General features: G+C 34.7%; 1 protein-coding gene across 1 annotated transcript in view; it reads left to right on the forward strand.

The window, feature by feature from the left end:
- Positions 1 to 26168, forward strand: part of Cdh12 (cadherin 12) — a 911264-nt gene that overhangs the window by 844699 nt on the left and 40397 nt on the right. The window contains exon 8 of the mRNA XM_085676604.2: positions 13104 to 13291. Coding sequence (XP_085532730.2) covers positions 13104 to 13291 — 188 coding nt within the window. The remainder of the gene's footprint in view (positions 1 to 13103; positions 13292 to 26168) is intronic.

Genomic DNA, 26168 nt, shown 5'->3' on the forward strand with positions numbered 1-26168 from the left:
GCTCGTATAAGATCATTTAATATTACAGGCTTTTAAACAGAAAAGTAATTATTTCTTCTAGATTAGCATATATAGAAATGAAAACTTATTATTTTCTTATATCTGTCACTCTAGAATCATATTTATCAAAACTTTTCTAAAGACATCCATACACATGTTGATCAGCGCGAGCAGAAAGAAAACATCAAGCGGAATACTGTGAGGGAATTTCTTTCTCTTGCTTTTTCATGCATATTTGACATATAGTCTAAAATTATAACCCACAATATTATAGATTCATATTTTCTTATGTTTTCTGTAATAAAAATATTTCTTTTCATTTTTTTAAATTTTTATATTGAGGGCATTATACTATATCATCATATGGAAGTTCAACTTTCAAACGAAAAGCAAAATGTATTTGAAAATAGAAAGCAATTTCTTAATGATAGCAATGATCTTTTATCTGGAATATTGTTCAAAAAAGCAGCTAAGCAGCAAATATGTCAAAATTATAAATTGAAATTACATGATGAATATGAGTGTTAAAGTCAAGAAAGATCCATTTCAGGTAAGTTTGTCCTGAAGAATTCTTCACAGCTAATGGTATTTACTTTTTGACTACTACAAAACATTATTTTTTTTAAAAAAAAAAAACTTCCTTAGGTGAAGCATAATTGAGTTTTCCATTGTCTAAATGAAATAATGAGATAATGTTGGTTAGAAGCATGACATTGTTGACCACTGTATGCATAAATGCTTTTATGAAGTTTTTAAGAACCTTTTCTTTTCTGCATTATTATACAAATCTAAGTAAAACAAACTGGTATATGAATATACCTCAGGCATTTGTCAGTCAACTCCGTGAGAATTGGCTACTAATTTGATTGGCCGAGAGCTGTGGTGCTGACTGGGGAGTTATTATCTGTCATGTTCTATACAGATAGAAGTGCAAGCTCCATTACCTTTGACAAATAACAATGGTACAGGACTTACTCAATTTCAGGGAAAAAATAAAAATAGCAAGTCCTCATTATTAAAGAAAGCCTAGAGATTTTAATTTTTCATCATTATCCTTCTGGAAGAGAAATTTGCCTTTGAAGCCTGTGTTTGTGTCAAAATCAACTCTAGATATCATTTAAAAAATATCTAAGAGAAAATTAGCAATGCTGACTCATAAATATAGTTAATATGTGATAAAGCACTCTACTTTATGTACAGAAAGTCTAAATGCTTTCTTTGCAAAAAGTTCTTCAAAACAGTTGTGATATATATATATATATATATGTATATATCTTCTAAAACCACAGATAACTGTATGGAGAGTCTATCCATCAATAAGATTCAAAATTAAAATGTTTTTATTACTTTAATATCAAATGAAAATTACTAGTTAATAAAAATAATATTATGAGAATAAACCACTTAATTTATAAAATTTTATTATTTTAGTTTAAAAATAGAGCAACAGCTTGGCTGTCTAGGCATTGTGTCACTCTTAATTAAACTATGAGTCATTTTTTGTGGCAACCTTTTATTATTTAGCCCAGGAAAAGTTTAAAACTCATAATACTCATTTCTGAGTCTTTCATGTTACACACATGACCAACTATCACTTAAAAATCCTACTTTTCCCATCTCCACTACTTTCTCAAATTTCTTGCAACCACAATTGTGTTACAACAACTTCTAACTGATTATTTTTAAAAATTTTATATTTGTGGGAAATCGTGTGCTTTTTACATTCAGATAAAGAGATTAGTAACTTTTGAATGGAAAAGAAAGCACAAGGCATTATTGTTCAGTCAAAGAAAAAAAACACAATTTGTGACAAAAGAGAACTGGATGTTTCTGACACATTTTACTTTGTTTAGAGTAAAAAATAGTATTTTATGATGGCTATCATCTACAAAGTTTCTCTTAAACACCTTCATTTTGTCTCTACAATCTGTGACAATCACAATACTAGCTATACTGTATTTCTCAAAACATTGCATTTTATATATCCATGTATAGTTTAGTTTTATTTATGTGTTAATAGAGATTGCTCATTCGTTTTCTGCCTGCACAGACTCAAATAATCACACAGAAGCTATACATAATAATTGCAATACTCTTTGACCAATAATTTAGGTGTATTCCTAGCTAACTCTTACATATTAAACTAACTAGTTTCTATTGTTTTATATTTTATCATAATGTTCATGGTTTGTTATCTCATGCTTCTTGGGAAACTATATGGTATGTGCCTCCTTCGAAAGCTATGTGGCATCTGTCTAACTCTGTCTCCTCTCTTAACATATCTCTCTTTGGATTTCCTGCCTGGCTTTACTCTGCTAAACCATTGACTAAAACAGCTTTATTAATCAACAAATAAAAGCAACACATATACAGAAAAGCATCCCACATCATGTATAAATGTATTTGTATAAGCACATACACATATAGACATCTTGTTCTTGATGCTGAAAAGATAGAAATTAAAATATATATTTCCTCACTTAACAAACAGACAAAAATACATTATGGCAAGTAGATAGGTGAATTTATAATGTTTAATTTATTTCTAAAAGTAAGATTATCAATGATGTTGTCTTTTTACCAAAAAGAAATGCAAGTACATCTCCATTGGATTAGTAGGGAAATACTTGTATAGACTGAGCATATGAGTGGAAATTATCAAGCATGTCACAGAAGAATTTGAGAAGAGAATGTATTCCAAGAACAAGAAAGAATATTATTAAAGTCTTCAATGCATGCCAAGCATAGCATATTTAAGGGCCAGCTTGTTCTACAATTGAGCATATGGGTACAGAAAACAATTGTTTGTAGAATGCTGCATTGCTAAAATGGGAATGTACGTTTCTGTTTTGATGTGTACAATTTAAATGGACTGTTGACACATATATCAATATGTTAGAATAATGTTTTGGGGATGTGGTACATTTTGAAGATGAAGACAATGTCATAGTGTCCCTGCGCAATTGCATGGCTTATATAAGTAAACAGTGAGACAAAAGAAATGCTGATGAACAGTGAAAGACATTGTTATCTTTCTATTCAAAGTGTTTGTAACGGGAAACCTACATAACAGATTATCCTAGTAGAAATTATCATTTTTTTCTGCTTACACAATGTGTTGGGAAAGACATGAATAAGTGATAATAAAAATATCTAATCTGTAAGATGTAACAGAGTCTAAGAAGCATTTCTAAGCAACACATAGAAACCATAAATGATGTTCAAGGCACAGATAAAATTAATCAGATTACTGACAATACACCCTGTTTAATTTTTGTCCAAAGGATAATCAAAGAACAATGAAGTGATAAGAAAAGTAATAAATGCAAACACCTCTAAATTTTAGTAAGTAATTTTTGACAATAGTGTCAATATTTAATCATACAAACAAAACTATCGTAACATTGACATGTATTTAATATGGTTTATAATTCTTTATTTCATTTTACCTTACAATTGATCAAAGTGATAAACTAAACAAGGAAGTTTGATTACAAGTTTTATTTACCTAAAATTAACAAAACACATGTGATTTCTGTTTTATACAATATAAAGGGAATGAAATTTTAATTTGTTCTCTCAAGCTGTTGCTGTATGATGAGGATAATTAGAAAATTAATAGAAATCATGCAAATTGCAATAAAAGTTATTATAGAAATATGCACATGATATAAATGCACAAGGGCATCTACAAGCACATGGAGCAAATCTCAATAAGCTGTGAAATAGAAACATCAATACCATTTTCTGAGAGCTCTTCTAAGACTTATTAGTAGGGAACAAAGAGACTCCTAAATTGTGAGAACAGTTAAAAACACAAGATAATATACAAACAACTCCATATTTAGAATTGCTAGCAATCTAGCAGTTTTAAAACAAAAACAAAAAAAAATAAATAAAAACCTCTAAGTAATAACCAAAATAAAGGTGGGAATAGTCTCTATTGTATGAATATCAGAAGAAAGCCATTTAAGACATGAACTAAAAACCTAGGAAGACTTACGTAATGTTTCAAAAAATATATGCAAAAGCCAGAAAGTTAAAACTGAGCATCAGATTTAAAAGTCAGTAAATAGTGGCTATCGGGTATTACTCTGGCGTAAAATGTCACTTAAATATGATAAGGGTTGATATAATGAAATTTTCAATCTTTTCCTGATTATCCCCATAATGTCAGAAAAACAAAATTATGAGAGACTGGATTTTTGAAAAACAGAAATATACTCAAGAAAATTTAAAATTCTTACATTTCTTAGCAGATTATTACATTCGGTGTTTACTTTATTAATGATTTAAAAGAAAACTACAGTTATTTTAACTTATGCTTGCTATAATATTGTTACATATTCCTGAAACTGCCAGCGTGGCCTGCTTTATTAGGTGGGAAAGAGATTACATAGATAAAGAAAATAAATGAAATGTTTACATATTTAATGGAGACTTTAGGGTACTATTAAATGTATTCTGTATAATTGATGAACAATGGAACGTTATTGATGTGTTTGATATACTGTGAGCTCTTGCCAAGGTCTCCATCATGCTTAGTACTCTGTAAAAGGAATAGAGGTTATAAATTACATATATTAAATATACATAGTTTGCAGAGCCAGAAACATTATGTTGGCAGTTATTAAATGATGGAACTGGGCTATATTCCACAGATCTACGAAATTGGATTGTTTGACATTTCCAACTTCAAAAAGTATTGTAGGCAGAAGACTCTTCTATGATAATATACATTTGTTTTCAATGGTTCTTCTAATCACCGCAGATTTAGTATTAAATACGATGTTAGTTACCTATAATTCAGGAATACAAGATATGAAGGAAAAAATAACTCGAACAAAAAGAATTACAGTCAATTTCCCTCCTTTTAGTCTTACAGAAAATTGAATCAATTCACAGTTAGAGCTATAGTTTCTTCCAGTATCACCTTGGGTTTTCTAATGCTTTTACAAAAGGTAGTTACCTTGAACTTTGAGTTCAAAGTTTGAAAAGAATCTCCATATGGACTCAGAACAATTTTACCGAAGTATTTTTACTTATTTCTGTGCTGCCCCCTTTTTTTTCTAATCATCCCAAAAAAGATATAATGAGAAATGAATTTAGGTAGTTCAATGCTGATACTAGAATTAGGTGAATATTTCATGGCCAGGTGAAATTTCAGAAATTACAGTAAAAACACATTTTTTTAAAAAAAAATATTTGATGTCATCAGCAAAAACCTTGTATTTAATGGTTATTAAAGCATGATTTTATACAGTGAAGGATGATAGGAAAATTTTGCCTAGAGCAACTTTTGAGGAGAGTGAAGCAGCATTGTCATCTCATAAAGAAGTGGAAAATTGCCTTTCCTTGCTAGGTTTGGTGGAGAGCCTTCTGCTTGCCCCGAGCTAATAATAATGCCCAATTTTCTTTTCTAGACAATGATTGGAGATTTCATGACAATGTTTGCCTTGTGTTTAGAAAAGTTAAAATGTCCTAGGAAAGGAAGGAGAGGGGAAGGAATGCACTTTAGTAGAAAAACTAATTACACGACCGCAGGAAAGTAAAGAATGTGTTTGCAAGAGGGAGATAAAGCCAGAGTCATTGCTCAGATCCGCCAGAGAAATCTCCTAAAATGAGACCGGGATGTGAGTGGACCACTGAAGAATCTGAATGCTGAGGGTACTGTGCCAACAGTACAGAGGCAATACTACTGTGATGAAGACTGTGGGAGCAACCTCTGTTAGGAACCATCATGCCAACAGGAACAATGGATGGGAGAGGATTAACGCGGTTCAATCCATCCTGTGGCTTTGCTGTCCCAAGTGAGAGTGTAGAAATACCCCAGGCAAAACGACAGGAGCAAAAAACTTGGCAGAGGAAGGAGCGCCACGTTTTGCCCATTTAATTTCCCACCTGCTGCTGCCCTGGGTGTCTTACAGATAGGAGAGGAGTGGTTCTAATTCTAAACCAGTTGGTACACTAATTAATAAAATGTAAAAGGCATTACTAATTAAGAAAGGCAAACTGGGTATTAGAGATGCTTACAATTAAAGTAGCATCAGTTATGTTATAGCTGATATTTTATTTCAGCATTGGCTTTACCCGAGGAGAAACAAAGCATAGTATCCCTGAGAAAAGATATTGAAGGAGTGACCGGACCCTAAAGAAAGATGTGACACACCATGTGCCTGTTGAACTTCTGATCACTAATGTGACAGCATTTGAAGGGTGGGAAAGCTGAAAGTACATTACTTGTTTGCATTTGAAGTCCACTCCAATCCACCACCTGATGAAGCAGTAAAATTAATAAGGCAAACAGTGTCGAAAGAAGATAAAAATAGAAGTCATAGAGAAATGACCATTAGTTAGCTTTAAAAATCTGCATATTTTCAAGCAATATTGATGATGCGTTTAAAATTTAATGATCCCAGCATATGTGGTATAAGGCTACTCCTTGGAGTTTGCTCTGCCAGTCAATTCTTCCATTCTGTAAAGTTATAATTAACTAAAGGTGGCTTTGTCAAATTACATTAACAAAGGGAACATTAAAATATGAAAGTTGGTGGATAAGACGTATTGAAATGAGAAGCCCCATCTTTTAGTTGGGAATCAAGGAACATGAAGAGGGCTGTGGAGATTTCAATATGTGGAAAGGCCTTCTGATATCAGGATTACAGGTCACAGAGGGTGTGAAGAGAAAACAGTGAGGTAGGAAATTATGAACTTATCAAAGCTGTCATCTGCCTCATTTTGGAATGTGTTCCGCTAGCTGATCACACAAGCCCAATGCCACAAGGATTCAGCTTGTGTTTCCCATCTACATATCATAAACATTGAATTGAATTTTCAACTCTCCTTAGAGCTTACATGCCACTTCAGTGATGTGGAATGAAACAGCTTCCTTACGTTTGCAGTTAGCCCATAAATGCTATCAGTGCAACAATAAAGAAATCTGATAATTCTCCATAAATATATTAGTTTGTTTTCTGTTAGTTAAAAACTGACTTTTATAATTCCCGTCATAATTTATTAGATCTTCATAGGTAATTTCTTGTAGCTTTTAGCCTTTTGGTATAAAGATAGAAGAAAAACAGAAAAAAAAAGCACCTTTTTTTTGTCTACATTTTCTGTTTGTATAAAATTAGATAGTAAGCCACAGAGACAATGGAGGATTATCTCTGGATCAGTGTCTAAATCCAATCACTTAATCACAGGTTTAGTAGTTAAGTAGTTCCTAAATTTCCTTCTCAAATGTAATATTTTACTATGTTTTTGGTTACTCAAAATTCTCAGTATTCTAATCAATCTGAAAAGAATTATTTTAAGCTTTCCAGTATTGCCAATATTCGAATGCTTACATTTAATTTGAAATTACTTTAATTTAGCTACATTTTTATGTTTCTAGAGACTGAGTATGAATCCTTTCCTTTCTAGAGAAGCACTTTGCTTAGTCCCAGACACACAAATCTCCCTCTTAGCATTTGCTTTGATTTATGTTGTTTTGGATTGTTTCTAACTCCCAGGTACAAGGATGGCTCACTTCTAAGTACAGTTGAACTTTGAATTCCTATTTTTTTATATATATGTTGTGTTTCAAAAGAATATGTATTGGATTATTCAATTCTTATTTTCACTTTGCCAAATGTTATTATGGTATTTTATAACTCATCTGTGCAGTTTCTTCTTAGAGGCTTTATAAATCACATAATTATTCCATGTATAATATAATTTTGTTAATTATGCATGCATATACATATATATTGCTTTCTTTCTTTATTATTCTTAGTTTTGCTGGATGAAAATAATGAAAGAAAGTATATTTTAGAGCTTTGTTCTTGGGTGGCAATAGATTCTGACTTCTCTTTCCCTCTCCCTTCAGAATAAGTTGTAATGCTCCAAATATAATCAAGCCGTAAGTTCTCATATGGCAAAGTCACTAAAAGAATGTGAATTAACCTATAGCAGCAGCTATGTTTACTGCAGTCGAAATAACACAAAACATTGTCTGTAAGAAATTACAGAATCGATCACTGAAATTCCACATAATCTCCGGCATACAATTTTCTCTGTTTCTCGGGAGATGGTGATTTTGTTAGGCATAATGTGTATATTTGATAAAAATGAGAGCATATATTTGACAGACTTGGAGAACAATTCCTTGTCCCTGATTTCATTTCTTAATCTGTGCTGTACAGGTAGCACCATTCCGATGTTTTATATGCATCAAAATGAGGCAACTAGAAATGATGGCAATGTAATTTCACTGTACGTCGTGCTGATTTAGCTTTGGCACAGTTGTGCATTGCTCCAGAGTTTTAAATGAATCTGAATGACCTCAGCTTTATTGCTGTTGAGATTCTAGCAATGATAAAATGCCAAGTCACTGGAAAATAAATAAATGGAGGAAACCTAAACAACCTTACATGACAAGCGCATAGTTTCTCTGATTTCCCCCACGTTCAGTAGATTTTAACACAACATATGTTATATTTTCCCCTTTTATAATACATTAGTCATGATGAACACAGATGTCTGCCATGTCAATAAACGTGTATGCCTGAAATGCAAGGATCAGAAGAAAACACTGTCCTGTGCTTCTGTGTTTTATAGGCATTCTAAAAACTCAGTGCAAGAACATCAAATTCATGAACCACTGCTTTCCTTTGATTATATCTTAATTCTGAAGTATGCCTACTGAGTTCGTAGTATCAAGTCAATCACTGGTGAAAAATGAGAAGAATCCAATTTATCACAAGTTTTCCAGTGCCATTAGAGAATAATCGACTTTTGGACGTACTTGTTGACAGTCTTCAGAAAGAACTGCTCTCACAACATAGCTTTTATTGATAAAGTGTTACAAAGAATAGCTGTCTTCACATTTTCTGTTATTGGCCTCGTAAAATGGTCTTCTATAAAACAGGAAATTCATATCTCAGCAGATTGCCTTGGAAAGGAGGCCATTTCATCTCTAGTCTGAGTCTCCTGATGGCCGTTAGATTACCTTTCAGAATTTAAGATGCCCCCACGCAAACTCACTGGGAAGTCTCAATTCCGACAATGCAACTTCACTAACAATAATCCCTTAGAGATGGCATCAGATTATGCTATTTCCCCTTGATAGTTACTTTAAGAACGATTTTAACTTTTGCAGTCAAACGCCATGCTATGAACTTAATCTATAATTAGAAATTGTTCTCTGTGAATGGATGCTAAAGTGTAGGCAGAAATATTCCACGGCCTTTGAGTCATAGACTTATAATTTTAAAATCTCATCTGTATGTTGCCTCTCCCTCCAGCAGCTGCATCCCCACTGTGCCCTCATTGTTACTCACTGTCTCCAATGAAATCTACAGATTCCTGTTGCTCTCTGATTGATTGACAGCCATTTCCTTGCTACATTTAGCAATAATTTTTCTATGCTTGAGCAGAGGAGGATTTACAGTGGGTTGGTCAGCACCGGCCTCTGTCTCTTTGTCTTATCAGGAAATCCTCAAGACCATTCCCAATACTACTGATGGATCACGTGATTGCACTCCATCTGCTCATACACCAGTTCAAGGGACGTGATGTAGTTTCATATTCTAATGTCAATTATAACTACTCAGGCAGGCACATGATATAAATACTGCTGCTAACGTTTTAATTTGATATTAAAAATGAAAGACAGAAAAATGAAACATACTCTGTGCTTGACACTTTGCTTTGTGTTTTGTCTATGAGAAGTTAACTTAGTGTGCCTTAAATAGCTATGACTTGTAACATCTTGTCACATTAATGAAAAATTCAAGTAATTTGGAGTTGGCATTATCTCAGGCATTTCCCAGTAAGACTTTGGTGAAAGCTAAAATTTAAGAAAGAGTTGGGGTTTTTATTTGTTCTTATTTTTAAATTTTGTTTTGCTTCGGGGGAAAGGTTGCAAGTGTAGACTGTGTAAGTCAAGGGACAGATGAGTGGGATCAGGATGGATGATGTGAAATTCACAAAGAATCACCAAAAAGAAGAAAAGAAAGAAGAAAGAACAAGAGAGAGAATGAGAGAGAGAGAGAGAGAGAGAGAGAGAGAGAGAGAGAGAGAGAGAAAGGAAAGAAAGAGAAAGAAAGAAAGAAAGAAAAGAGAAAGAAAAAAAGAAAAGATTTTCTTTTTTGGATTTATAGGCAATCCCAGGGCAAATGACTAAATGACTAAGTGCGGTCCCTATTTAACATATCAAAATGGACTCTGGCCAGCCCTTCAAGCATCACCCAGTACCTATGGCTTCTCTAAGCACCTGCCCCCTACTCTAAACATCTCCAGCCCAGGGAACGAACTTCTATTCTCTTCCCCCAGTTTCTGATCCTATAATTATTCAGTCATTTTGACTACACACTCATTTGGCCTCTTTTTGTCCTGGTCCATGTTTCTTTCCCTGGTAAGCTTGCCAACCCCTCTGTCTCTTCTTTTCTCTCCCCTTTTCTCCTCTAATGGTTCAGTTAAGTCTGGACTCTTCCAGATGTCTTCAGCTACTTTTTCCTTCCTACTTACAACAAACCATTTCTTTTCCTTAACCATATCTAGTAGTTGTTATGTACTCATTTTCATTGACAAAGTAGGAGATCCAAACTGGGTGGACCTCTGTTACACACTTTTTTTCTACAGAAATCTTACTGTACTTGAATGTCTGCTTTTATCCTGATCTGCAGAGACACAAAGGACAACAGGGCCGTCTGCCAAGTGTCTGTTTTTTGTAGTTGGTTTGGTTTGGTTTTGGTTTTCCATTTTGTTTTATTTTCTTATTTTCCTACTTGCCTTAATTTCAAACTCTTTTATAAGCTTTTGCAATTTGAGAAATAAATAATAATGTATGAAACAGAAATTTATTTTACAGTAAGTGGATGCTTAAGCATTTCAAGTCAAATATATATTCTATTGCAGAAATGTTCACTGGATACAAACATATCTTAAAAAGGCAGGACAGACATTGCCTGAGAAAATGACCAAGTTCCTTAAGTTCACAAAGACTTGAAAGTCTATTCACATTTACACATAATGAGTAAAAAAAGAAAGTAACTAAAATTTAACAATGTTCTTTTATATGTCCTAATAGATGATTTTCTAAAGAAAATCATTGTTCAAGAAACATGCTGAGTATCTTCGGATCTTAACTTTAACTGATGTAACTAGAAATTGAAAATACAATCCGTAACAGTGATACTTCCATAGTGGAAAAAGAGCTGTTCAAAGCTCATTAATGAAATTTGAACTTGGAATGTCAGTAACAAATGAGGACTTTGTCTTTTGCATTTTATTTTGTGCTTCCATTGTTGTTTTTTCCTAACTGTGACAACAGAACATAGACTAAAACACTAATCTGGGCTTTGAGGCAATGCAAAAACTGTGAGTAAAATAATTGTATTCTGCATTAGTTACATACTTTTATTTGAAAACCCAAAACATTTAATATGTCAAAATGTTTATTTATAAAACTATTTTTTAATCTTACACTTCATTATAAGTCTTTTTTTTTAAGTAAATTTTATTAAATTACAAAAGTTCCCATCTCCGCCCCCCCTCCTCCCCCTCCGTCCCCCAGGGCAGTCAGGGTTTCCTGCCCCATGGGAAGCCCCAGTTCCCTCCCCCTCCCTCCAGGTCCAGGAAGGTGAGCGTCCAAACAGACTGGATCCCCAAAATCCAGCATATGCAGAGGAAACAGGTCCCAGTATCATAGTCAATGGCCCTTCAGAAAGACTTCGGGCCAGCCACAGTCAGAGAATCCGGCCAAATTCCGAGAATCTGGTTAGATCACCTCCTCGTTCAGTCCCAGTCCAACTGGCCCCGGTAAACTCTCATTAGATCCGTTCCCCTGTATCAGTGGGTGACAGCATCCCTCGCAGTACTGATTTCGTTTTTCATGTTCTTCCTCCTTCCGCTCCTCATCTGGACCTCGGGGGGCTCAGTCCGATGCTCCAATGTGGGTCTCCGACTGCATAGCCGTCCTTCGCCAGACGAAGGATCTATGGTGATAAGCAAAATACACATCAGTATGGTTATGGGCCACGGCCGATTCAGGCACCCCCTCCTCTGTCCAGAGAACAATCTGGGGGATCTCTCCTTGAACCTGGGATCCCATATATAATCAAGTCTCCTGTAAACCCTAAAATGACTCCCTTAGTTGAAATATATTCTTCCCTGATCCCATATTCATCCTTCCTCCCTCCCCCCCCCATCCCAGGCCACCGAGCTTTCCCCGTTCCTCCCCTACTCTCTTCTCTCCAACCCTCTCCCCCTCCACCAACCCTCCCACCCCCCCATGCACCCGAGCTATCCACCAGGAGGTAGGAAATAGACATTATAAGTCTTATAATAGTTTCTGTTTCAATCTCAATTTCTCAGTAATAGTATTGCTCCACCTGGTGGTAGAAATTATCGTTTTTTTTTAAATTTTCCATGTTTTAATATTAAAAGTAATTGAGGTATCAAATTTATTTCTTGATTAAAATAATAGAAGTGTTTTCTAATGTTCCAAGTTAATTCATGTTAAAATATATTGAAATCACACTACAGCATTTTATATTTAGCTTTGCCTTGAAATGAAATTTTGGGGCTATATATAGCTCATAGCAGAATAATTTTGTTTGACACTTAAAGTTGTTGAATATATTATTTATTTAAAGAGAACACAAAAACAATAAAATATCTAAATAGAGATAATTTTAATAACTATCCAACATATCTATTTATCTATGTTGTGTTTATCTAGGGTTTCTCTGTGTTTTGCATCCTTCCTTATTTTATTGGTATTGATTAATCTTATTGATATTGATTGGAAATGCTTCTAAGATCATGTTTAATAATTAATCCACTTCGAAACAATTGGCATTTGAATATTTTCTCAAAGTAGTTGTGCTTTATCATGTTCCATTACTGACTGCACTCAGTTAAAATGGTATATCAGGACCTTCTGGAATAAATAGTGAAGCAATTGCATATACTTATAGTCTTTAGCTATCAATTGTCTTTGAATTTGTATTATAAACCTATCAGTGATTTACTATTGATATCTGTATTTTAAAACAGAGCAATCTGATTATGCACTTTACGAATTCCTATGTCTGTGAAAATTATGTGTCTCTTTTTAGGCATCTTCCACCTGAAAGTCCCTGAGTCGTCCCCTATTGGTTCAGTGATTGGACGGATAAGGGCAGTAGATCCTGATTTTGGAAAAAACGCAGAAATTGAGTACAACATTGTTCCAGGAGATGGGGGAAATTTGTTTGACATCGTCACAGATGAAGATACACAAGAAGGAATCATCAAATTGAAAAAGGTATATAGATGAATTTTCAGAATGTTGACAAACTGTAAATAAAAAACAAAAGCAGGGAAACTGATAGATACTTTTCTACATCTCGAAATGCTTATGAAATATAAGCTCGCACAATGTATGCCTATGTTTACAGATGTATATCTTCAGTACAGCATTAAGACCTCTTAGTTTGGTCAAGTAACATTTTAAATGTTAAGATTAATTTTTGAAGAAGGTATAGAGAAAATTGCTTACACTAACATAGTTGAAATGATCAAATTGTAACTACTTAAAGAAGCACCTATGTAATTTGCATTATGCATAAGTGTTAATGTTACTTTAAAAGACTACCAGCTTGTGTAGATAAGATTTCGGATGGAAAAGCCATTGACTACTATTATATTGCTATTCTAGTCAAAGCTTGAAGGCAAAAAAATTGACAGAAGCATGAGAAGCTCAGATCTGGTTAATGAGGTTTCTTTAGGGAAAATCAGCTGTGCCTGGATTGGACAAGGAGTGAGTTGTGTAGTATTTTGATCAGGAATGTAACTTCATTCTGACCATTTTCTAAAGTTCTGAATGAAGACGAGTGTAACAAAATGATTTGGTGGAATTAGTAAGAAAGTGATGAGGGGATCTTTAAATAATTATGTAAAAAGTAAAATGTTTTTAAAAAAAGAAAAACAGAACAGGAGTTGGGAAAGGAAGTACCAGAGAACTGGAGAAGGTGTAGGAGGCAAGACAGAATGGCTAACAGAGATGCCATATAGCAGAATACTTAGGGAAAAGGGTGCTGACAAAGTGTGAGGTTTAGTTTTGCCAACTTGGTAGAATATAGAATCATGTGGGAACACATTCTTAATTAGATGTTTCATAGATTAGGTTAATTTCTGGATATGCCTGCATGCTTCCATACACCCCATCATGACGATAATTGAATGAATCTCTGAAACTGGAATCAAGCTACCCCAATTAGATGATTTCTTTCTAAGAGTTGCCATGCTCATGGTGCCTCTCCACAGCCATAAACCCCTAAGACAAAAGGAAGTTATACAGAGAGAAAATAAACCTAGGAACTGTGGAACAAAGTTCCACTTCTAAGAAGTACCCATAGAAAAGCACTGTCTTTGGGTTTCTGTTATGGTAATGAAACACCATGATCAAAAGCAAGTTAAGGCGGGAAGAATTTAATTAGTTTATACTTCCACAACACTGTTCATCTTTAAAGAAAATCAGAACTGGAACTTAAACAGACAGGAGTTGATACAGACGCCATGGAGGGCAATAATAAGCTGGCTGACTTATCTATGAAGGCCTGTTCAGCCTGCTATCTTACAGAAGTTAGACCACCAGCTTAGAGACCGCACCACTCAACACAGGGCTGGCCTCCTGTCCCGTTAATCCCTAATTAAGAAAGTGACCTACAGCTGGCTATTATGGAGGCATTTTCTCAGTTGAGGTTCCTTTATTTCAGATAACTATCTTTGGTCAAGTTGACATAAAACTAGCCAACAAAGGCACAAAAAAGCCTCTGAATGTGGCTGTGAAGGTAAAATCTCCACTGGTGGAGGCATCAAAACATGAGCTGCCAGGATGTAGATGATTCATCAAGCTGGGTTGCAGTAGACCAAGCCTCTGGCTAAGATAGTGCTGTGTGAGCTTCAAGTGTAAGAGTAGAGGGATGGGACTGCCTAAGCTCTGGAGTCTATAAAATTACATTATAAGCTACAGCTGATGGACATCTAGCTTCAGGATCTGATGTTTTCACCCCTGGATATTTATTTCACTTCCATTTTGAAATATGTAGTTCATTTTGAGCTTTCATAAGTTTGAAGTGTGTGTGTGTGTTTTATTTAATAGCAGCTTGTACTAAAGAGATGTTAGAATTTCATGAACAATTTGTATTGAAAGTAAAATTATTTACACCCAATATATTCTGATCAGGGCTTACCTATTCCCCTCCATCGTTTCTGATATTCTCCTAACCTATCACACTTTCGTCTCCACACCTTTTTCCTTCAGAAAACAGAAAAGGAAATAAAAATGCCAAAGAAGGGAGGATAATAAAATGAACCAACTAACACACAAAAACAAAAAAGAAAGAGCACAAGGAAGGCATAACATATAGGAAACACCCATGCGCACACACACACACACACACACACACACACACAGAGAGAGAGAGAGAGAGAGAGAGAGAGAGAGAAGCATACATCCCACATACATACACACACACAAATACATACATGCCTAATACATACACACACAGTAAGAAGCATACACCTCCACACATATAAATACACTAACAAACTCAAACACACAAAAATATCTCACACACAGAGAAGCGTGAATTCCCCCCCCCCAACAAATTCATGAAAACACGGAATTGGAAACAATATTATAAAAGTAAAAGACCACTAAGAAAAGTTAGAAAATATACACAAACACAGGAATATGAGACAAAGGAACTCCAAATATAAAATACTAATAAGCTCAATTTCTGTTGCCTACCTGCTGCTGGGCACAGAGCCCTTAAGTGTGGATTGTATAGTTAGTGACATACCATTGCAGAATCTAATTTTCCCTTGAAAGTCGTTTTTAACTGGAAATAGGTTCTTGGATAAGATGGGAAGTCATATCTACTTCACCAACCCAGCACTAGGTCCCTGTCTGGTTCGCATTCGTGAAGGTCTTGTGTATGCTGTCACAATCTCTGTGAGTTCATTTGTGTGCCTGTCCTGTTCTTTCTGAAAGACACAATTTTCTTGATATCCCCCACAGTGATAGCTCTTAATATCTTTTTCCCCTGCTTCCACATCGTTTCTTGAGCCCTGACCACAAGGGTTTGTTGAATACATCAATTTAGGACCACGTATTGCACGATCTCTCACTCTCTGCACATTGTCTGGCTCTGGGTCTCTTCCAAGCTACTTCAGGAAATAGCTTCTCAAATGACAGACAAATGAGATACTGCTCAATGGGGCGTAGCACAACATTGTAAGGAATCATTTTATAATATGTTCCTTTAGGACCACAGAATATCTAGTCTCAGTTTCTCTGACAAGATATCATCTGATGGAGTGTTTCATAAATCCAATCGGGTAGTTATTGATCACTCTCATGATAGTTCTGCTATTATTGCACCAGTGTATCATGTAAACAGGTTGACATTATAGAGTGAACATTTGTAGCAGGATTAGAGTTTAGTTTTCTCATTTGGTATTATGTAGAAGATTTCCCAGGACCATGAGTACTTGTCAGTATGGGTGAAAACTCTAGTTAGGAATCAGCTCCACTCCTCCATATATAGGAGATATATTGGAGTTGTCTGTAGCCTTATACTCAGTTCAGATAGAGCACCCAATAGTTTCACAATCAACTGAGTTGTTTGAGGGCTTTCCATGGTACCCATTTCACCAACAAATGCTTTGTAGGTTATTATGATTCATAGGCATCATATCTATGAATGACCATTGGTTGCTTCTCTTCTAGAGTATTTGTTTGGTTTTCACCCATTTTATTTTATGTTTCTTGTTTCTCCCTGTAATAGAACATTATTCATTGTACTGACATTTAAATCAATATTTACATCTAATTGGTTACCATAAATTTTACTACATCAGTAGTAAAAGTCAGTAGATATTTGTGGAGTGGCTACTGAATACTAGACTTACTCAAGACATGGCAGATAAAGTTGAAATAGAAACATTTGTGTACAGCCTCTAGCAGTTTTGAGAAGTGGGCTGACTTGACAGTGGTAAACTAAAGCTGGAAGTATATACATTGCTATAAAGTGTCAATAAGCACATAGCAGGAAGTCTTTTAGAGAATTGATCAAGAAAGACTTCCAGTTGAAGGAAGCAAGCTTAACACTGTGATGTTTGGATAATGTATGTTCCCAAAAAACCTGAGCAGTAATCTTTCCAAAATCTCTGATGAAGAACACTGACAAAGAGAAAGAGTCATGTCAGGGCAGTGAGGAGAGGACGCTGGGAGGAGAGAAGATCCAAGAGGAGGAGGAAAACCTATATGCAGGGTACGATGCTGACATTGATCATGATAAACAACCATGAGTTTAGACTAAATCATCTTCATAGGCCCAAAGCCCAGTCACTAGGTTGCGTTAATGAAAATTGTGACTGAGGAGAAAGAATAGAAATAGCCTAGTGATGATGGTACCAGAGACATAATATATACTCAAGTGGTGTAGGCTTGGAATAGGGTGCTTACAGACATGAGATATATGAAATGATGATGATCCTGCTGTATTTTTTAAGAGAAAAGTGTGCTCTTATAGGTACTCAGACTCGCTGGAAAATTTTTATCATTCATTTGCGTAACTCTAAAGAGTATATCTAAAATAAAAAATGCAGCAGATGTTCCAAGAAAGCTTAAAATTATGTATCATCTCTCATCGTTTATGTTGTACTGTATGGAAAGGGATTTTTATATACCTGCACACTCATAGATGCATTTCTTGATTAAAATCTTTGCTAAGGGTTCTTAAATAATGAAAATATACAGGTGAAAACTTATGAAATTTCCAAAATTAACTTGATCAACATCCACTCTTTTATCTTTAATATTTTTTTTGATGTTAACCAAATTCCCAGTGATTGAAGGCAAATACTGTCTCTAGGTCCAGTATTTTATTGTTATTATTCATTCATTCACTCACTCATTTGTCCTTTATTTATTTGTTCTTCCCTCATATATGGCATTCTGACTATAGTTTATTTCCCTCCTCTCTTCCCAGTACTTCCACCAGCCCCTCTCTCCTGAATCCACTGTTCATTTATTTCCCTGCAGAAATCTCCCAGGAATAGCAACCAAACATGGTATAGCATGTTGCATTAAGACCTGACACATCTCCTCATATTAAGGGTGGATGAGGGATCCCTGTAGAAGGAAAAGGGTACCAAGAACAGGCAAAAGAGTTAGAGAGAGCACCCACTCTCACTATTAGGAGTCCCACAAGAACACAAAACTACACAAGCACAACATACACGCAGAGAACCTAGCTGGGACCCATGCCTGCTCTGTGATTGTTGCTTCAGTCTCTGTGAACTCCTATGAACCCTGGTTATTTGATTATCTCTGTGCTCTGTTTTCTTGTGGTATTGTTGACCCCTCTGGATCCTAAAATCCTTCATCCCCATTTTCAGTGGGGCTCTATAAACTCCACCTAATGTTTGCTATGGATCCTTGCATCTGGTCTCATTAACTGCTGAATGAAGCCTCTCTGATGGGTTAGGCTAGTCTCTGGTCTATGAGTATAGCAAAATATCATTAGGAATAATTTAATTGACTCTTTTTTAGTTTTTATTTTTTGATCAGTAGTGTTTGGTTCTATCCCCGGACTCTGGGCTGTTCTGCCTCTATTTCCAATTAGACCAGTCATGAGTTGGCCACTCCCACAGCATTTGAGTGACCATTCTCCCAGCACATCTTGTGTGCATGACAAATTGTAGGTCAACGATTTTGCAACTGGATTGATGTCCCAGTCCCACCACTGGAAGTCTTCCTTGGTTATAGAAGATGGGCAGTTCAGGTGCCATATCTCCCATTATTAGGGCTCTCTTCTAGGGTAATCCTTGTAGATTTCAGGGTGTTTTCATTGTACTAGATTTCCATATCTCTCCCTAACTCCCCTTTATCCAATAACCTCTTTTAATATTCTCTTTACTTTCTTCTAACCCCTTCACTGATTTCATTCTCTTCCTATCCCTACCCACTCACCATTTACCTGTATAATCTCTTCCCCTTTCCAGGCAAATCCATATGTTCTCCTTTGAGCCAATCTTGTTTCTCAGACTTTCAAGGTCTGTGGACTGTAGTATGATTATCCATTACACTTAACACTTAATATCCACTTATCAGTAGGTATATACCATGCTTGTGTTTTTGGGTCTGGGTTACTTCACTCAGGTTTGATTTTTTTTAATAGTTCTGAACATTTCATGATGCCCTTTTTCAATGTCTCTCAACCAAAGTATAGATACAATGGAGTATCAAGTAGCCATTCAAAGACAAAAACAGAGACAAACAAACAACAAAAACCCAGCAACAACAACAAATCATATTAATTTTTAAGGACATTGTCTATCTTCTTTAGCAAATTTAGTATTTCGAATTTTCAAACATAATCAATATATTAGGAGGAGGCCACTTTGACATTATTATTAGAAGTTGCTCGATGAAAATAAAGATGAAAACAAAAGACTATACAAACTTCAGGTTACATTATGTTCTAAAATTTGTTAGAATGTTTCCCCCTTTGCAGTCTCAACATGGAAACCCAATGTAAGGGTTTCAGTGAAAAACGAAATTCATCAATCACAGTGTTACATACACCGAATCCATTTAGAAGGTCAAAACTCTATTTGAGAAATGAATATGTAGTGCTTTAAAAAGAACCACTTTAGATTTCAATTAAAAGATTCAGAGATGCAACTAAGGAATAAAATGTGAGGTTCTTTGCTTTTTATAATTATTTTCTTTCTTTAGCATCGGCTTTAAGCTTTAGGATGTTCTGTGCTGTGAAGTGAACATTTCCTTTGTGTTTTATCTTTTATCTCACCCTTGCTTCCTATTTACTACTTTCATTTCCTTCTTGTCCCTGGAGGAGCAGGGATGTAGGTAGATGAATACAGTGATCAGGTTTATATGAGCTGAGGAGAATGGAGGAAGACATCCTTATTTATTTTAGTTTCAAACTCAACTTTGAATCATTTTATGAAGTTTCAGACAGAATGTCATTTCTCTGTCACTTTAAATTCAGAGTAACATCAAGACACTTTACAAACTTCTTCAAGGCACAAGATATTGAAAAAAAATAAGGACACTGACTCACCTCATATCATAGTGTACTGAGCTAAGAATAAAATATCAAAACCGTCTGAAATATTATTAAGAACTATAGATACATGAATGCTAACAAAACAAGAATAAAAATGTCATCAAATTTGTTCTTGTGTAAAAAGTGAGAGGTGGGTTACATTTAGAGTAAGAAAATATGATAGTTTAAAAGCAGCATGAATTATATTTTAAAAATTAATAATGAATAAGTGAGAATTAGGTGTATATTTCTTTAATATCTATACAAATTAACTTAATTGAGTTAAAAACTTTTCAAGACAGAAACTATAAAATTATTCAAGGAAATATTTTTTGGTGGTTTATCTCTTGTCTGTGTAATTATAATAGTAGAATGAATATTTCTATTACAGAAAGTCTGATTTAATATCATACACTATTTCACCAATGATTCTGTACTATTTCAATAAAATACCTTCTATCAACCAACAAGTGGTAACACAACTTTGTTAATTAAAGAATTAAGATGTTATTCTTTATTATAATTTAAGCAACTCTACAAATTCGAAAAAAATCGTTAAGCTGTTATGCTAGTTGTTTAGAATCTTACTTAACTTTTATATAAATTACAGAAGACATTAAATTCAAACAGAATGATTTCCAGCATAGGTTATGAAATTATTTACTATTTATGCAAACAATAAGTAGATGTTAATGAGTTCTTCTGAAAACTTTCTATAATGTATTTGCTGACTAATCTGTAACATTACAAATTCGTCTTCCTTTTAGCAATATAGAAGACTTAGATTCTTTCTTATGTAATTCGGTAGTTGAGCACCACCATGTGGTCAGTTTGGAGAAAAACCCTGGAACACGACAAAATTTGTACATGCTTCTGTTATTTCTTCTAATCACTTTTGTATCTATTTTGCTAAGTCTAATTCTGAAGAAAAATTGTTGTAATCGTTGAGTCTATTAATATTAGGTTTCTGTTTTAACAAGCATCTGGGTTTGCCTTTAAAGACACTTTAACCTGCAATGGAGGAATGGATATGCTAAGAGTGCTCTCTGCTCTGCCAAGGGGCCCAGCACCCCATGGCAGTTCACAGTTGTCAGTAACTCTAATACCAGGTGATCCAATGCACTATTCTAACCTCTACAGGCACAGCATGTATGAGGCCATCAGCGCATGTTCTATATATTTGTCTGTGACTATGAATGTATGTATTACACATACATATCTTAAAAACCTTAATTCAATTTTCTAGGCATCTAAACATTCTCAACTCTAAATTGATGACAATTTGTAATACTCACCATAGATTTCTGTGCTATCTCTTATTTTTAAAACTCTTAAAGTTTGACTTCCTATTCAAACAAGATAGCAATATATTCCATATCTGCTCTTTACAGAAATTTTTATGTTTGGAGTTAGAGATATGACATTATTGCAAGTAGATAAAGGATATTTTATTTAAGCACAAGGACTTGGGTAAGTTCCATATTCAGCTTGGAAATGAGGCTACAACCCTAATGCTTTGGAGGCTGTTACAAGAGGATCCATTGTGTTCAAAGGCCAGTCGAGACTAAGTAAATTGATGAGTTCCTGTTTTAGGGATAGAACCTACCTCAAAACATAAGATGTAAAGCAATAATGGAAGACATGTCCTATGTACCTCATATAACATAAAGGGTCCTTCATAATAATGTATAAATGCATGCACACACATGTCCACACAGATATACATGCATATATGAAGTCTCACATAAAATGTAGTTGTAAATGCAAAAGATATTCTCCTTCTCCTATTTTCTCTTTCACACTTGCTAAACTATGATTCTGGCAAACCTGCTTCCCACTCACTGGACCTGCTTTTGCCAGTTTTTTTTTCCCCCAAATCAGGGTTAGAACAACACTAGGCAGCCTATATTTTGACCTAAGTCTACTTTGTTCCTCATTTCTAACTTTGCATTGGCTTCTCTCCCTGCCTTCCCACTTACTTTTCTTTTCTATCCTTTGCTCCGAAAGTGAGTGTATGAAGCTCCATCTGAATGTCCTCTGTGAGTCCTTCTCTGGCATTCAACCCCAGCAAGGTACAGAAGAGACTGCATAGTCTCTGATGCCCTTTTGGGCATATTCAGCAGACACAGATAAGTAAGATTACAGGACACTCGACTGATGGCAGTTCTACACTTCATTCTTTCTACAAAGAAAGCCCTGCAGGATGAAGGTCTTCGTTAATCTTTTCCCTACCTCTTTCTTTATTACCAAAATGCAAACATTTGATTATAATCTCCTATGATGTATATGGTACATGCTTTTAAAATATTTGTTTTTATTATCTTTTATGTCCCCAAAAGTAGTTCACCACATTTGTAGTTTTGCTGCATAAGCAAAAAATATCACTCCAGTACATAGAAAGTTTTAAATTTTTATCGGCTAAAGGAGTACTTTAGGTTGGCTTACTGTTCTCATTTTTGGTATATTGATTTTTTTTATTTTTAATCACACGAAACACAAAGTTAGCTATATTTTGTAAATATTAAAAAATAAAGATAATTAGACAAATGGAAAACGTGGTTCAAAGAAGAAAGATAACTCTTTCAGACAGATGCAGCTTGCTAGAATCAAAAGTTTAAAAAACATAGATGTTCTATCATGTAAAAAAGTCTGTGTTAAGAAATTATTTATACTGCATTTAATGATACATATGTGCGTGTTTTTAACCAGACAATACAGTATTTGATTAGATACTTTGTTATTTTTTAGAAAAATATTTGCTGAATCTGTACACAGAAGTACTGGAGGTTCTCACAGTTCTGTATTTGATTTGGTTTGCGTTGTATCAACTACTGGCTGGATTTTAATATTGTTGTCATTAATTGCAGTCATTGGAATAGTGCCATTTAATTTTAAGTTAATTTATAAAAACTGCCAATATGTGGCAGTATTGTAATAAATGTGGAATCTAGTAAAAATATTTGCATAGAAAAAATGAATGAATATCTAATGAATAGTTTTGTTTTAAGATTTTTGGAACAAGCTGCAAGGAAACTGTATTTCTTAAATTACATAATTTATCTAGAAGATATGTGGCTTGAAAATTTTGTTTTTATTGTACATATACACATATGGAGGAATTGTACTTCAAATGTCCAAGTTTCAGTCTATTTCTCCCTTACATGTGCATTTGTACCTGATACAGAGACATTTTTGGATTATTGAGTGCTTGATCATATTTTATTGGAATATTGATTTGAACACTTGCACTCTGATTATGAAATATGCCCAGTCTCTTTTCAGACAAAAAATTGAGATTAATGAGCTTAAAACTATGTCTCTGAAACTGTGATTCTTTCCAAAACCAACATCTTTTTGATTGCTTTATCTTTATTTTCCAGGCAGAATAGTAAGCTTACTTTACAAGATTATGTTTCCAATGTGTTTCTGTCCTGCCTTAGTCTGTTCAAAAATCTGTTTCAAATTCTTTGTCCACAAGTGATCTGTTCCCTTTCAGATAATGACACCTTCTGATCATGAGTTTCTTGAAAAAGTACCATTCCAATGACAATTAAGACTTGTTCAATTCTGCAGGGCAGAATCTTCTTAAGACAGGATGTATTTTTCTGAGAGTGATTGATTGCCTTATTGTGTTGATGAAAAATGATGCATGTTCATCACGAAATATGGAGCAAGAGGACAAGAGGATATAAGGATGGACAAATGGTAATTGCTGTTGGTCAGGACATTAGTGACCATGTTCTTTATTCAGTACTACTCAACAGGAATAATGAATTGTTGCCAGGATATGAACCTTAGGGACCATTTGCATGCAGACAATTGCCAACAGACTTTATTTGCCTGTGGTTTAGTTGCTGACATTTATTTTTGCGCTAGTTTGTGTCTGTAATCATCCTTAATTTCTATAGTTTCTGTCACTGACTATATGAATACCTGTATCCTCATAAGTAACCCCTGAGAAGGTAGCCCCAGGCTGTTTTTTTCCTTTGCTTTGAAGACATCAGCAAATTAGGTCAGAGTATCAATCATATTTCAAATGATTAGGTACCTTCCTTATAATTCTATATTTTGTTTTCTTTAACACTTCATAGCTTGATGGCTGATATGCTATTAAATTCAAAGGCCACTCCCACACTCAGTTTTGGATCACACAATATAGATGCTAGCCATCCTTGGAGACAGAGTAATAATGATGATGACAATGATGGTGCATTCTGTGTGCTGATGACACTGAGTTTTTTAAATTCATCAAAAAGCCAATAATGAAATTCATCAAATTCTACATAATATCATGTAAAAGCAGGAGTTCTAGAATCATGTGGAGAATAACTCATCTAAAGGTTAACAATTTTAACAATTATTGAAGTTGAGAAAAAATAATCTGAATGTGATGTTCTCCATAGTATTGACATAACAAAAAAATGTAGAAGGAGAAAGTCGCTGTAATAATATAACTTTCATAATTCTTATTTATTTATTCATTCATTTATTTATTCTTATTTTGAGACAGGATTTCTAGTGTTGCCCTGGCTGTTCTGCAACTCAATTTGTATCCCAAACTAGTCTGAAGGTACAGATCTGTGTGCCTCTGCCACCAGAGTGCTTGGATTAAAGGGGTGCATCACTACCCAGCCTAATTCTTCTCTTTTATTTAGGGAGATATTAAAACTAGATATTCCGTTTCAGTAAAATTGTCAGCGCTTATCGCATAGCTCCCTACAATGTGATTTTCCCCCTGAATATCTGACTATAAGTGACATATTTCTAGCTAAGGGGAACGGACGTTGTCACACACAATCTGTTCTCCCAATCACTTTCTCAACCATCTAGAAACATTCTTAGGATCTGATGGGCTGTGAGTAGTGTCAGAAGGTTTGCATTTACTTGTGTTTGTTGTGCAAAAATGAAATACACTCAGCTTTACAAAATTCAATTTCATCACGAATAGTTCATTTTCTAAAATTCTAAATGAACCTTGATTATTTTGTACTTCTTTTAAATGCAGGCACTTTATGGGGATCATTAGCCAATTAAGTTCATTACCCCTAAATTAAGATGGTAATAAGAAGAATGAGTGGTTACATGCAATCAAAGGGCTGACTGCTGATTCTCTCTGCTCTTACTGAAATGCAGAGATGAGGAGAGGTTGCTTAAGTGTCAGGGCCTTGAAGAAGGAACCATAGCTGGTATATAACTGCAGTGTTTCTCTTAAAGTTTTTCTCTCCAGATCTCAATATGTAAATTTTCAGTTGCATAACAAACCAATACATATAAACAGCTTATTTCCTATCTGTCTGTCTGTCTGTCTGTCTGTCTCTTTCTTTTTTAACTAAAGTTTTACCTACTGTTTTAAATCAGGAGTTCCGAAAAGGAATAGTCTAGCCTGTCTTCTAAAATAATGATTATTAGAAAAGAGAAAGGGATTTAGGAGTTTACTGTCCTCTCTTTGCTTGAAACTGACATATGAGTAGGGAGCCAAGTTCATCAGACTGGTGAAGTTTGTAAGCAGAAAAAATTAATAGATAAATGAATTTCAGGCTTATCTGAAATGAATTTTCATATTTGTACTAGTATAAGCATTTCAATTTGTGGGAGAAAGCAGGGAGAAAGATGAAGAGGATGTGGTACTTGTACTTACATCTTTGTTGTAGGGAGAGACCACTTGTTTCCCTACCGCTGGGCAGCTTAGACACAAAAATAATCACACATAAAGTTTATTCATTAAATCACTGCTTGGCCCATTAGCTCTAGTTTTTTATTGGCTAACTCTTACAAATTAATTTAACCCATTTCTATTAATCTGTATATCACTATGAGTTTGTGCCCTACCTGCAAAGTTTCAGCATGTCTGACTCTAGTGGTGGCTGTATTGTGTCTCTCTCTGCCTTCCTTCTCCTAGCATTCAATTCGGTTTTCCCAGCCTACCTAAGTTCTGCCCTTTCAACAGGCCAAGGCAGTTTCTTTATTCATTAACCAATAAAAGCAACACATAGACAGAATGACCTCCCATACCATTTCTGCTTTTTTGTTTAAACAAAAGGGAAGGCTTTAACTTTAACA

Source organism: Myodes glareolus, chromosome 15 (genome assembly GCF_982192425.1).
Source record: "Myodes glareolus chromosome 15, mMyoGla1.1, whole genome shotgun sequence".
NCBI classification, from domain to species: Eukaryota; Metazoa; Chordata; class Mammalia; order Rodentia; family Cricetidae; genus Myodes; species Myodes glareolus.